The sequence below is a fragment of the Charadrius vociferus genome, unplaced genomic scaffold (genome assembly GCF_000708025.1).
Source record: "Charadrius vociferus isolate BGI_N301 unplaced genomic scaffold, ASM70802v2 scaffold317, whole genome shotgun sequence".
NCBI lineage: Eukaryota > Metazoa > Chordata > Aves > Charadriiformes > Charadriidae > Charadrius > Charadrius vociferus.
The window spans coordinates 467,633-480,716 of NW_009649193.1; the positions used below are offsets into that span (position 1 = coordinate 467,633).

General features: G+C 44.9%; 1 protein-coding gene across 1 annotated transcript; it reads left to right on the forward strand.

Annotated features, from left to right (window-relative positions):
• The first annotated feature begins 5,586 nt into the window (after window positions 1-5,586).
• On the forward strand, window positions 5,587-6,799 carry IL17A (interleukin 17A). The gene is made up of 2 exons (XM_009888971.1): window positions 5,587-5,835; window positions 6,542-6,799. The coding sequence occupies exons 1-2, from the start codon at window positions 5,609-5,611 to the stop codon at window positions 6,777-6,779; spliced, it is 465 nt and encodes a 154-aa protein (XP_009887273.1). The 5' UTR covers window positions 5,587-5,608; the 3' UTR covers window positions 6,780-6,799.
• Window positions 6,800-13,084: the final 6,285 nt, after the last annotated feature.

Sequence of the window (13,084 nt, forward strand, 5' to 3'; positions counted from 1 at the left end):
ACACATTAAATCATGTGTGCTGAAGGGAGATCTTTACCACCTCTGGTGATCTGGTTTCAGCTGAGACCTCCTCTCATCAGCCAGTTGTTGCGTTGCTCATGCTGCCCTTTGCATGCAGACACATACTCCGTGCTGGCCAGGAGATGTTGTCCTTTCCATTAGGTGTTAGGTGTTAATTAGCCCCAGCTTTACAACGAACCCTTGGGCACTATAATACCACCAGTAGTGACACTGCTGCTGCTCAGGATCCAGCTGTAATCTCAGCAGTCCTATCCTGCACCCACCTCCTGGCCCCATAAAGCCCCTCTCCACTTACCCAGCCTACATTACAGCCACATATTAATCAGCTGTTAATTACCACAGAGCAGGTACAACATTCCTTCTTCTGGTTAAGTCCAACTCACATATCTAGAAGCCCTCTTTTTCCCCTGTCCCTTCAAGCAGCAATCAAAAAGATGAATCGAGTGGTCGACTTCCTTTATGTTGACTTCCCAGTTAACGAATATCTATTAGATATTGGTCATGCAGCAGATATGTCAACAACCGACAGCAACCACGGCTGATAAATAACTGAGATATCAATGTAGCTCTGTTTGGAAAATTTAGGCATGCAGGAGGAGATGATAATTTCTACTGCAGCTGCTGCGGAGGAAAAGTAGAGGTGTTTAATAGAGGAAAAAAGTTACTTTTACCTTTTTGGTCATGTCTCCTGTGCAAAGATCAAGGGGTAGAAGATCGGTGCAGTGATTTATCCAGTCTGGAGGCACCTCTGATGTCTCTGATCCACTCAGATCAGGATGAAACAAAATTAAACTAAAATTAAACTTCAGTGTTTAATCAGGGTGCTCAGAGCCTTGCCCCTCAAGTTCTGAGTTTCTCTCAGATAGCCACTGCCCTCAGATCTCCTAGAAATTACCTCCACCACTGCACAGCAGGTGATGCAATGCTTGTTATGAGAAGAAGAGTGTTGCCGTAGCTGACAGGGATTTATAAGAATATGACTCAAAAGGAAGAAAATGCATTCTCTCCAACAAGAAAAAAAAAAAAATCTTCCTAAATGTAAATAGAAAAGCTCCTTGTTTTCCAAAAGTAGCATAAACTTAACTGATAATAATTGAAAAGAAAATAAAATGTTTTAAGTATTTGGAGTATTTTCATTTGCAACAAGCTCAGCCAGAGCACCAGAGCTCTGGCACTGACTCACACTGTGACTTTGAGGGGAGAAAGTGTCATCAAGGCCAACATACTCAGATTTGGGTGCCTGAAGGATCTCAGCTGGGTAAAGCACTTCAGTAGCAACTTAATGTCAAGAAAGCTTTCACCAGAGCCAAGAGAAGGGCTAGGTTTGATTTCAAAAGACTTTAAATAATCCTTAATCCTTTTGTTTCAGTAAGCTTTTGTTTGTGTCCTAGTTTCCAGATCTCTAGTTGAGAGCGCGCTAAGTGTCAGAATAAAACAAATGCCATGGGGTAAAATATAATCTCATGGGAAAAATCATGTTCAGTTTTTCTTTGCACTTGAGACCAAGAAGAATTGGAAAAAAATTTATTTAAGGCTTGGAAATATCTTGGAACCAGAAACGTGAGAGTTTCATTCTTGTAATTCAGACCTGGTGGAAGGATTTCAAGAAGTATATTATCTCCTGAGACCCTCTCATTTTGCCTATCTCAACTGCAAATAAATGCGTTCATGGCTGAAAACAAACCATGGAAAGTTTTTTGGGGGTTTTCTTCACCATTGCAAAGTTACGTTACATTAGCCGTGTCTGAACGGTTAACTATTCACCTTTCAAGTACTGAGGTAACCCAAACCACTGACACATTTAGAGTAAACGAGCCTGGATTTAGGGTCAGGCTGGTTGAACCTGACCTTCCACTACCTTGCAAGCTTTTCAAATACATTTAGCTTCTAAAGTTGGAAATTTAACTGACCCACTTTGAATGAATATTCCAGTAAATGGCATTAGAGAAAAACCCTTCTGAGGGAACCATTTCCTTTAACCTCTACAAATCGAACTCTAAGAGGGAAACTGAATTATACATAGTAGCTTTTCAACCATCAGCATCTTTTAAACAGGCTGATATAGGTCACGGCTATCCCAGAAACCGCAAACTAAAATCTACCCTTACTTACATCCTCCTTTGGATGACACAAGGTGAGTAAGACTTGGACTTACATGTAAATATTAAGCAAATGTAAGAAACACACCTTATTTGCATTGTTTTCGTCTGAAAACATCGCCAAAATTAGACCTGAGAAAAAGGCATGTGACAGCAGATGAGGACTGTTACACTGAGTGTTACTTGTGGTTTACATCCTAGATACTTGTAACCTACTGCCAGAGCAAAGCGATGAGAGTCTTTTCCTCAGAAAAAAAAGAATGTTAGAGAAGGATAGATTCAATGTTCACCCCCTCCTTTCTAAAACATAAGCCCCTTTGTCAAGAATCTCTCTGAAATTCAGCATACGAGCAGCATCAACACCCTTCTGTCTGTCCATCTCCCACCTACTCTCCAGGAACCTCATCACAGAGGATGGCAGTAGCTGGTTTATTATATCTCGTAGCTCTTTACGATCAGTGTCGTTACCCGGGGAGCTGCAGCCTGAGAGATCTGAGCCTGCCCCTCTCTCTGTGTGCCAGGTTTTGTAGCAGTCTAGCGGGAGAGTCTCTCCTTAGGTCTCTCTCCTGAGTTGTCCTAATTAGCTATGCCATGAAGTATTTGCCAGGGAGAGGAAGACACTGTATGGGTGGGGTATTTTCCTGGGAGAGCCATCAGGTTTCTAGCTCCTGGTACAGTATCTGCTTTATCCAGAATTTTTACATCCTGTCTTTGCTGCTGACTGGTGTAACTAGATTTCTGAGCTCTCAACAACAGGTACTGGATGATGCCATGGAAGCAGCCTGTCCCAGAGCATCCCATACATCCCAGTGACCAAAATACTTACTGAAGAGCTGTTCATTTAAATCCCTGAAAGCAGATGAGAGGAAATAATACAGACATCCCTTCTTGAAGCTAAGGTCTCTTTCAGGGTCAAGCCCACAGCTTTTAATGAGCATTCAGGGCTCATCAAAACATCTCCCTAATAAGAAACAAAACCCAAGGCAGTTGCTATCAGCCAGAGCAACAATAATGACCCTTTTTACAAGGACGTGTAGTGATAGGATGAGGGGGAATGGCTTCAAACTGGAAGACGGGAGATTTAGATTAGGTCTTAGGAGGAAATTCTTTAGTGTGAGGATGGTGAGCCCCTGGCCCAAGGTGCCCAGAGAAGCTGTGGCTGCCCCACCCCTGGAGGTGTTCAAGGCCAGGTTGGACGGGGCTTGGAGCAACCTGGGCTGGTGGGAGGTGTCCCTGCCCATGGCAGGGGGGGTGGAACTCAATGATCTTCGAGTTCCAGCCCAAACCATTCTATGATTCTATGACCCAAAGCCAAAAAGGATCGCAGCCTTGAAGCAGCCCAACCTGTCCAGGTCTGCAACCCCCCTTACAATATCTCAGTGAAAATTTAGAAAAATGCCCCTGAATAGGAGAAAGGGATCCTGACTGTCACCATGTCACATGGAGTCTGTCCACTTGGCCAAGTGGATTTATATCTTGCATGTTTAAACACTAACATGGCAGGACACATCACAGCTGCTGAATACTGGCCTTCAAGGATGAAGAGACAGCAGCATGGCATCAGGAGCTAATTAGGATCATTGATCTCTGTCACCCAGGACACAGGGCTGGGATACAAGGAGTCATAATGCCTTGGGGCTACACAATGCAAGGTATTTTAGCTCCCTGTATTTTCAAGTGCAGCATGCTACCACCATGGACCATATACCACTATATACCATGGACAAGGTGCCTGCAGTTCCTCCCAGTATTCCTGCCAACACGAGGAGTCATTTTGCATCTCTCAGCTTTCACAAGGTTTCTCTTGAATCCCTCTGTCCTCTCCCTAACTTAGGACTGGAAGGTTTAACCACATCCATCACACTTCCCAGACCCTTTTCCTCAGGATCACAGCCCTGTCTCATAGCACAAGAGCCTGAGAGGAAATGAAAAGGTGGACAGCTCAAAACCAATTTCCATGTTTTGTTTGGGGTTTTGTGTGTTTGTTTTTTTTCCCTAGATGGAGAATGACTGAATTTGGGAACCCTTTATCACAAAGCATTCCGGTCAAAACTGACATATCACACTTGAGGTATAGACATGAATAAAAATAGTCTAATCCAGACTAGGAAATCTGAGAAAGAAATAAGAGATTGAGAAGGAGCCTGGGTCCCCAGGCACCGAGGCAAGTGACAGCAAATGGCAAGTACAGAGAGCAATTGGACGGGGGCCAGCTGTCCAAAATCTGCCCAATTCAGGATGAAAAGACACCAGACTGACCTCAGACCAGGAAACCTAGGAGCAAATGGATTCAATCTGGCAGTGCCAGTGACATTAGTGGTCTTGATACCTACAGAACCCCAAGTCAAGACTGCGAAGTGCATCAACTTATGTCAGATTAGATGACGACTCTTGTCCCAATTTAAAATTCTGCACTTTCATAGGATCATAGAATGGTTTAGGTTGGAAGGGACCCTAAAGATCATCTAGTTCCAACCCCGCTGCCATGGGCAGGGACACCTCCCACTTTGTACCCGCTCCCTGCAGTGCATGCCAATTTTTTGGTGGTTTCCTAATATCATCGTTGAGTTTTGTTACAACTTGAGCGACATGGCTAAAGTAATGACGTCATCTACAGATCTAAGAAAGGGCGAGCCCATATCCTGTCTTCCACCTGCGTTGATGGAATATATATACATACACTTTTAAATTTAAGTTATGGTCAGAAACCACAGTTAAGGTTGGGAAAAAAACACCTACTCCACATTAACTAGGACAGCACAGAAGCCCTTATAAAAAGTCCACCAGCAAATGTGCCCCGACACCCTCAGTTAGACAGAGCCCAGCACGAGCATCAGCTACAGTAAAAGAAGGAAGGAAGATGTCTCCAATCCTTTGTACTTCTCCGGTAAGAACTTGCTTTCTAGGTTGTTTTTTTTTCCCCTCAGGTTGACAGAGACAGATTTAAGCTCTAATAGATGATTGCCAGGAACAGGGATCTGCACCCACCTTTAAAATGCTTGTTTAAACCATTAATAATTGAAAATAACTGAAACGGGAAACTGATGAATAGCACCAGCACGGGGCAGCAATGAGACTGTACCGGTATATTTGCGAACGGGGCTACTGCAACATAGTCTGAAGTCAAGAAATACATTGAAAACTCAACCTTAGAGTGTCTTTTTGTTGTTGTCTCCTTTCTGCTATCTCCTGTATTATATTATTTTATATAATTGAATATTTTTTTTATCACTAAATTACAAGTGAGTGTATACCACACCTGTCAGCACTGCAAGAATTAGTTAATGAAGGCAAGTGTAGATGTGATATATGGCATTTTTTCCATAATTACTCCAACCTGCAGTACAGACTTTAACTACCAGCTAGGCTGGCTGTGGGTGGGTTTCCCAGCCCCACAGAAGAGTCGTGAGGTGTGCTGCGTTACAGCAGCTGTATCTGAGTTATGTCCTAAATGCACCAATTGTCTTCAGCTCAGATCGCTGCTCCTAATGCTGTTGGCCGTGCTGTCAGCCAGAAGTTCTGCCTACGGGAAGGTGATACAGCCCGGACTCAAGCCGGAGAGCCTCTTCAAGCAAGCATATGCTGGATGCCTGACCCAAAAAGACTCAAAATTCCCTCAAACCGTGAGAGTCAACATAAGCATCAGCAGCATGAACCAGGACACCAAAACGGCTCTTGATGTCAGCAGCCGCTCTCTGGCTCCGTGGGATTACAGGTACCATCTCTGTCCTTATGGTCTAGAAATACACCAGCAGCAATGGCCAAGAATAATGCAGAGATCATGCCCACATCTTTATTATCAGTGCTTCGCTGTTGAGAGATTTTGGAAATATGAGGGTATCCACAGCCCGTACAATCCTCTTTGAAAGTTAACCAATACAGAAAGGAGCACAGAGCAAAAAGCATGGTCGAGGCTAACATACAGATGGCAAATAAATTACTTTTGTAATTTAATTAATTTATTTGTATATCGGGGCAAGATTTATCTTCAAAAGCATTCTTTACCTAAGGATCAACAAAAAGACCTCAGAGGACTAACATTGCGCCAAATTCAGCAGTGGTTTAATAACATCAGCATCAGGCCGTAAGAACATTTCATGTTTTGGAGGGAAGCTGGAGGTCTTTGGGTCCATCTTTTGGGACCTGTTGGGAAGCTCAGATAATTTCTAACTGGTCTTTCAAAGTCAGTGCTTGTTTGAAGCAAGTTCTTTGCAAAGGCAGTTGTGTGCAGTCCCTGTCATGCTTAAAAACCAGCAGTATTTACTTACTTACCCTTAAAAACCTGGAGTAGTGGAGGGTCTACCGCCCCTCCATAGGAAATCTCCGAGGAGGTACAGGTTCCTAAGCTGGGAGCCCGTGATGCAGACTATCATGCAGCAGTATTCCCGTTATCAAATGCTTCCTTTCATGTCATCTTACAGAATCGATGAGGACCACAACCGTTTCCCCCGGGTGATCGCTGACGCCAAGTGCCGCCACTCCAGGTGCGTGAATTCGCACGGGCAGCTGGACCACAGTGTCAACTCCGTCCCCATCAAACAAGAGATCCTCGTCCTCCGGAGGGAGCAGAAGGGCTGCCACCAATCCTACCGGTTGGAGAAGAAAATCATCACCGTGGGCTGCACGTGTGTCACCCCTTTGATCCGACACCAGGCTTAAAGGAAGCCAGTGTGAGAGCAGGGAGCCATGGAGGAAACCTTCCTTGCCTAACAGCGATGAAATGAAGAGGCCTGATCCTCTCTGCCAATCCAAATCAAACCATAATCATTAGACAGAATCTATCAGAATATATTAAAAATTAAGAAGGTTCAGGGTTTTTTTAAAAAAATAATAATTATTTTCCCCCAAAATCTTGAACTCTGTGAACTCAGAATCCAGACACCTTCATGTGCTGGGCTGAAAAAGTAATGGGAACTCTTTACACATGTTTAGTTTACACTTTGAAATATTTATGTAATTCTATTTATGCTGGTGGAAAAGTTAGTAATAATGTACCTGCTTATTTATCTTTGTGCAATAAAAAAAGATTAGTAAATAACTCTGTGATATTCTCCTTTCTTTCTAAAGAAACCTTATTGATAGGGTAAGAAATCACAAAATTAAATTATGACCACATAAGAGATCTGCATGATGTTAAAACCTAAAATTCCCTTGACAGCATCTAGTTCTGCTGCAGCAGAATGTAAAGCCCATAGAAAAGTTAGGGCTTGCACCATTAACACTGTTTTACCGATAAAGAAACTAAGACACCTGGAGGAAAATGATTTACCAAGTGACACCCAAAAGATTCACATTAAAGACAGACTGGCAAAAAAAAAAAAGCATGGAGTAACTACCCACCTAACTATCTGATTGGAAAGGGGTTTGTAAAGATAAGTACAACACAACTCTTTGAATGTTTTTTTAGGGGGAAAGAAACTCCCTTCCCTTAAACGGTGAGTGCGTTTCCACTGCTGAGTTTTAACTTTGGTCCGACGCTGTCTGTGAATCCCAGTCCAACCCACTTCAACTCATTTTGTGTGGAGCAGGGTCACTACCTGGCCACACGGGTAAAAGCACGTGAGTGGTGTCGGGTGGATAACTGAAGCAATTAACCACATCTTGCTAACTGCAGCCGTCATTTTCTCCACCCTCGTGTCCTTCCAACGCGTTCGCTGCCAGCAGTCAGTGCTTCAAATGTAGGGCACACTGACACAGCACTTCTGCCACGGTTTGCGACGGGACTTGCGTAGGTGGATGTCTAGCACTGCAGGGGGGTTTATTTAAAGCACGCTTGGGTTAAAAGCGCTCAGATGAAAACGTTCCGCGTTTCAAAAGGGCGGGTGGCTTTGCGAAGATGTGGCTGCTTTGCTTGATGCTGCCTCGGGGAGGTGTGACCCTTCTCGGGCGCTGGTAAAGTGCCACTGGCAAACGCACCACCACATAGAGAATTTCTAGAGGTGCAGAGCAGCCTCAGGGGTGCAAGTCCTTAATGAGGCAATGTCCTCTCAGGTGAGAGCATCTTCTCCCCATCCAGCTGTGCTAACTGGAGATGCGACCATCCCAACTTTTGCTGCTGGGGGTTATTCCCTCCAGCTGTGCCAGTGAGTCTAAACCCTCCCTAATCTACTCCAGGCAAAATCAGGTGGGTCCTGTAACCTGAACTCACAGCCACAGGCTTCATACCATCCCTCGACCTAGTAGATATACACTGGTTCAAGGAAACATTAATTAACTCTGAGCGATCACAGTATCTGCAATCACAGCGATGAACTCCTGTCCACACCTTTAGTTACCTTCAAACACTGCTACAACTATCTAGCACTATACGTGATCCTAACTTAGCTTGTTTCCTACCTTCTCTCCAGCTATTCCTCCTTAAGGTCTTCTGCAGGTCCTGAAGTTCACGCAGCTGGCTGCCCCAAGAACATTAAGCACGGGAACTGACTGCCAAAAAAAAAAAAACATCGAGGAACACTCATCCTTGGAGGTTTTCAAGGAGTTAAATAAATACCAGTTCAGGAAGACTGAAATAGAGCTGACTGCCTCGTCTATTAGATAATCTCTCAACTTCCTACCACTTGCTATAGAAGGAGCTTTAGCAAATTGTCTGCAGCAGCCCCAGTAACTTCTAACAGTTAAAACTGTGGTAAGTCCCACCCTTTATTACCTGGTAGTAATGTGCAGTTAGCTGGAGTTGGCACATGAGTAATGGAGACTAGTTAGCAATGCTGAGAGAGCTCTGTTATGTGGAAAAAAAAATCAGAACCAGGTCAGCAAGAGATGACGCAGTCGGAGCACCAAAATGCCGACAGCTTTCTGCTGACGGGCTGCAAAGATACTCCGCTCCCCCTTCCAGCTGCGTCATTCTCCCTTGGACCACTTACCAACCCAATTAAATCTGTGCCTTAGGACACAACCCTTTTTTTTTTTTTTATTTTTTTTTTTATTTACTCAGCCTCGTGCCAACTTCATGCTCACCTCTGGAGGCTGCGTGGGTGTTGTGCAGGCTCCCACGGAAGCATTTAGTAGCATGGTTGCTTGGGTTCATTTGGCCTGAGGACTATATTCTTTCCTACCACACGTTCTCCTGGAACATCATGGAGTCCTTCCTCCCCATTGCTGTGTTCCATTGGAAAGGTGCAGAATAATTCCAAATCAGTGCACTTTGCCATGAGGTCACCCAATTGGTGCTTTTGTTTCTCCGGGCAAATGTTCATGACTACAATTAATAATGATCCTGATAGGTGACCAAAGAGAGTTGGACCACTCTTTCACCCCTGCACAACTCTCACCAGTTTGAGGTTCAACGGGTAAAGCTTGCTCTTTCTTGGTTTGGAGAGTTTCAGTGCAAATTCCTGCTTATTTGATGTCCTTTAATGATATCATCATGTGGGGGGTGAGGGACAATTGCTGCAAAACCCTCTTCAACACAAAGGTTTCCAGTCCAGCACCGCTCCCTGTCTCAGTTTTGTGTCAGTTTGTATAAAATCTGAGCAGCAGCAGCTCAGCTGCTGGATTGCTTGGCAAGGTGCGAGCAAAACCCAACAGAAAGAGAAGTTTGAGGTTGGATTTGTGTAGCAAATTGTCAGATAACCATGTTCATCATTGGCAGTTATCAAAGCAAGCTGGACAGACACCTGATGCTTGTAAAAGGTGACGTAGATTTAATTGTCTGGCAAGCCTTAGGAGGTGAAGGAGGCCAGGAGTAGAGATTTCAGAAGTCTGAAATAAAAAAACAAACTCAAAAAATTATAGGGGAAACTTAGAGAGAAGATAAACCAGCTCTATTCATTTACTGGAACAGAGAACCTTGATCATGATACAGACATATTGTGCTTACTAAGAATGAAGATAAAGCATAAACATGACACTTTGTACTGGTAAAACCACTAAAACTCGCTCATCGAAAGCTATGCCCAGAAAACGGTATTTTGAGTAGACTCTGCTCAGTCCGCAACCCCTGAGGAGCATCAAACATATTTTCAATCTTTTGTTGAAATTACAGAAAAAAGTGGAAAATCTGAGCTAGTTTTCTGAAGGAAAAATAAATTTAAATAAAAAAAAAAAAGAAAAGGTACGCAGAAAGCAGGCATGGCTTTATCTGAAGAACTGAGGACTTGAAGCCGCTGCTACTATCCGTCCCTGGAACCACGGAGAAAGCAAAGACAGAAAATGTTTGTGTGAGTAGCAAAGGAAAAAAAGCGTGGTTTGTTTCTGATGCTGAGTCTGACTGGTACCTCCTCAGTTCCTGAAAGCCAGCACCAGCACACCATCCCATCCCTATCAACAGCTCTGAGCCTGCTGAGTGGTATCAGGCAATCATGAACATTTTAAGCAGGTTTTTTTTTTGTCACTGCCTTGTAACAGTGCTGTAGAAGATGCAGATTTGGCCCACACATCTAGACTCTTCTTAAGCATGAGGTTAAAAATGATATCAGAGAGCAAAGAAGAGGAAGAAGGGGAAGGAGACAAGGGAAGGAGATCAAGGCAAGCCTCACATTTTACCCCGTGATGGTGGCATGGGAGTAAGTTTCTGGTCTGATCTGTCAGGCCATCTCCCAGGACAGCCAGAACACACAGCAGGGGTGGAAATTCTCCCCATCATCTGTACCCATCATGGTGGCACCAAACCACAGCTCCCCACAGGACTGGCCAGCAAATCGCTCATCCTCTTAAAATTTTGTCTTTTATGTCTAACTCTCAAAAAGCCATGTTGACTTCTGGATTTTCAAGCCATTGCTCCTCTGACTTAACAAAGACAAACACAAAGAGTTCTTGAGTCATCTCAACATTTTAGCTTGCAACCTTCACATTCTTTATTAATTTCTGTGCACTTTTAAAAGCAATGGTTTCGTGGAATGGGCTGACCTGGTCTGTAGTACCTTTAAACACTCCCAGGACCACCTGCCTATTGTCAAAGGTCCAGAGAAGCCTAACTCACACCTGCAGGCCAACACGTCCATGGGTCAAAGCACAGGTCTGGGAGGAGTCATCTACCCAGGCCCACATCACTGCTGTGCCTCCCAGCCCATGCTAACGCAGGGGTCTTCACAGTGTGCTCCCTCCAACATCCCATGAGAGCTGCTACACGATGGGATCCCTGCTCAAGCTGCCAGAACAGGCACAGCCAAGGAAGGAGTGAGCGAGGGGACATGGAAAGGAGGTCATTGAGAGGCAAGCAGAAGAGGGAAGGAATAGGAAAGGCCACAAGGCTCAGTTACTAACCTGTGACACTAGTTTGCTTAGCCTAGCAGGTTATAAGAAGACACTGCGGGGCTGCTACAACACCTACAGCTGTGTCTTCTCCTCCTGGTAAAACAACCAAATCCCTGAAGGCTGCTCTAAGCTGCACTTCAGAGCCAGAGATGTCCAGCTGGTCACCCAGGGCCTGGGACCATTGCTGCAAGGAGAACAAAAACAAGCAAAGCCTCTCTCAAAGGCTGGTCCTCAGCTGTGAACTGTGCCTGCTCTTGGTAGCGATATGACTGTGCTGTTTACAAGAAGCATAAACTCGTTTGCCATGTTCTTAGATTGCTGGGAATGAAAGCCAACCACCTACCTCATCACAAAAGCCAGCACCTAAAAAATAACCAGACTCTCGTTTAGAACCAACTGCACTCTAAGAATGATGCCATTAGAAGGAAATAACCCTTGTTGGTCGTTTTATTTAGAAACAATCCCCACATACAAGCGCACGCCTTACTGAGAGGTGTGTGGTTTGCAGTTCGTAGCGCCGACTGCAAAACCTCATGACCCCATGGGCGAGACTTCCTTAATTAGCTACCTTTGCACTTTCTTGATTAGCTACTTCGTAATTGATCCAGTTAGAACAACTATTAGGGTAAGCTGATGGGTGTTTAAGAGCATCAGCACAGGAGCTGTTTAGCTGTGAAGAACCCAACGCTCAAGTAATTATGTCTGGAGAGAGAAATGTAGGCTAGTTTTCTCCCCACAAACCAAGTGAGGACGACCCCGCAGGCTGGGTTTATCGAGAGGGAGAGAAATAGGTCAGGAGTAAGAACCGGGGTGTGCAGCGTGCGATTTCCTGGTCAGTGGTTACTGTAAGAGGAAAGCTGGTGTTACTCAAGAGCGTGCAAGAAGACGCCGCCATGGGGTTTGCGCTCCACCACATGAAGAGCTTGGTGGTCATAACGAAACAGCTGCTGCCACAAATGAGTACAGATGCTTGTAACTGAATGAGACGGTTACCCTGTGTTGTTACCTATGGCTTGTTGAACTGGCTCCCGGTGACCTGCGGGACAGGGAATACACCCAGCTCGACCAACAAACACCAAAGGAGCCGTTTAGAGCCAATGACCCATAGGAACATGTGAATGTTCATATACATATGAACATAGGAAATTCCACCTAAACACGAGGAGGAACTTCTTTTCTTTGAGGGTGGCAGAGCACTGGCACAGGCTGCCCAGAGAGGTGGGGGAGTCTCCCCCTCTGGAGCCATTCCAAACCCGCCTGGACGCCGTCCTGTGCCACTGCTGGAGGTGCCCCTGCTCTGGCGGGGGGTGGCACTGTGGGAGCTCCAAAGGGCCCTTCCAACCCTGACCATTCTGGGATTCTGTGATTCTGTGACCCAGTGGAAGAAACCCAAGGTCTACCTGCAGCAGGTGTATCTAATTTAAAGTAGCCAAAGTGAAGTACGACAATGCTTGCACACAGGTTTACCCTGGTTTAAATGCAGGCGAACAAGGAAATACAGGCTTAAAACCTCCACCAGCAGAAACCAAAATCAGAGCTCTGAGAATCTGGCTCAGATCTGGATGAAAGATGAATAATGTTAAAAAAAGCAACGCTAGAGCAATCTGATAAAATAATTAACAGTGGGTCTGGCTAGGCTGTGCTCCTTGAGTAGCTAAGAGAGAGCAAATCCTCCTTTCCTAAGTTAGGACACCTCAGCTCAGCAGGCAACCCTGCCCTGGAGGTGTTTCTTCCTTGTTCCCTCAATGTGGAGGGATCATCATCCA

Coding starts and splice junctions, on each gene's coding strand:
- IL17A (XM_009888971.1), top strand. CDS start 5,609: ATGCTGTTGGCCGTGCTGTCAGCCAGAAGTTCTGCCTACGGGAAGGTG. Junction 5,836..6,541: donor CTGGCTCCGTGGGATTACAG/GTACCATCTCTG, acceptor GTCATCTTACAG/AATCGATGAGGACCACAACC.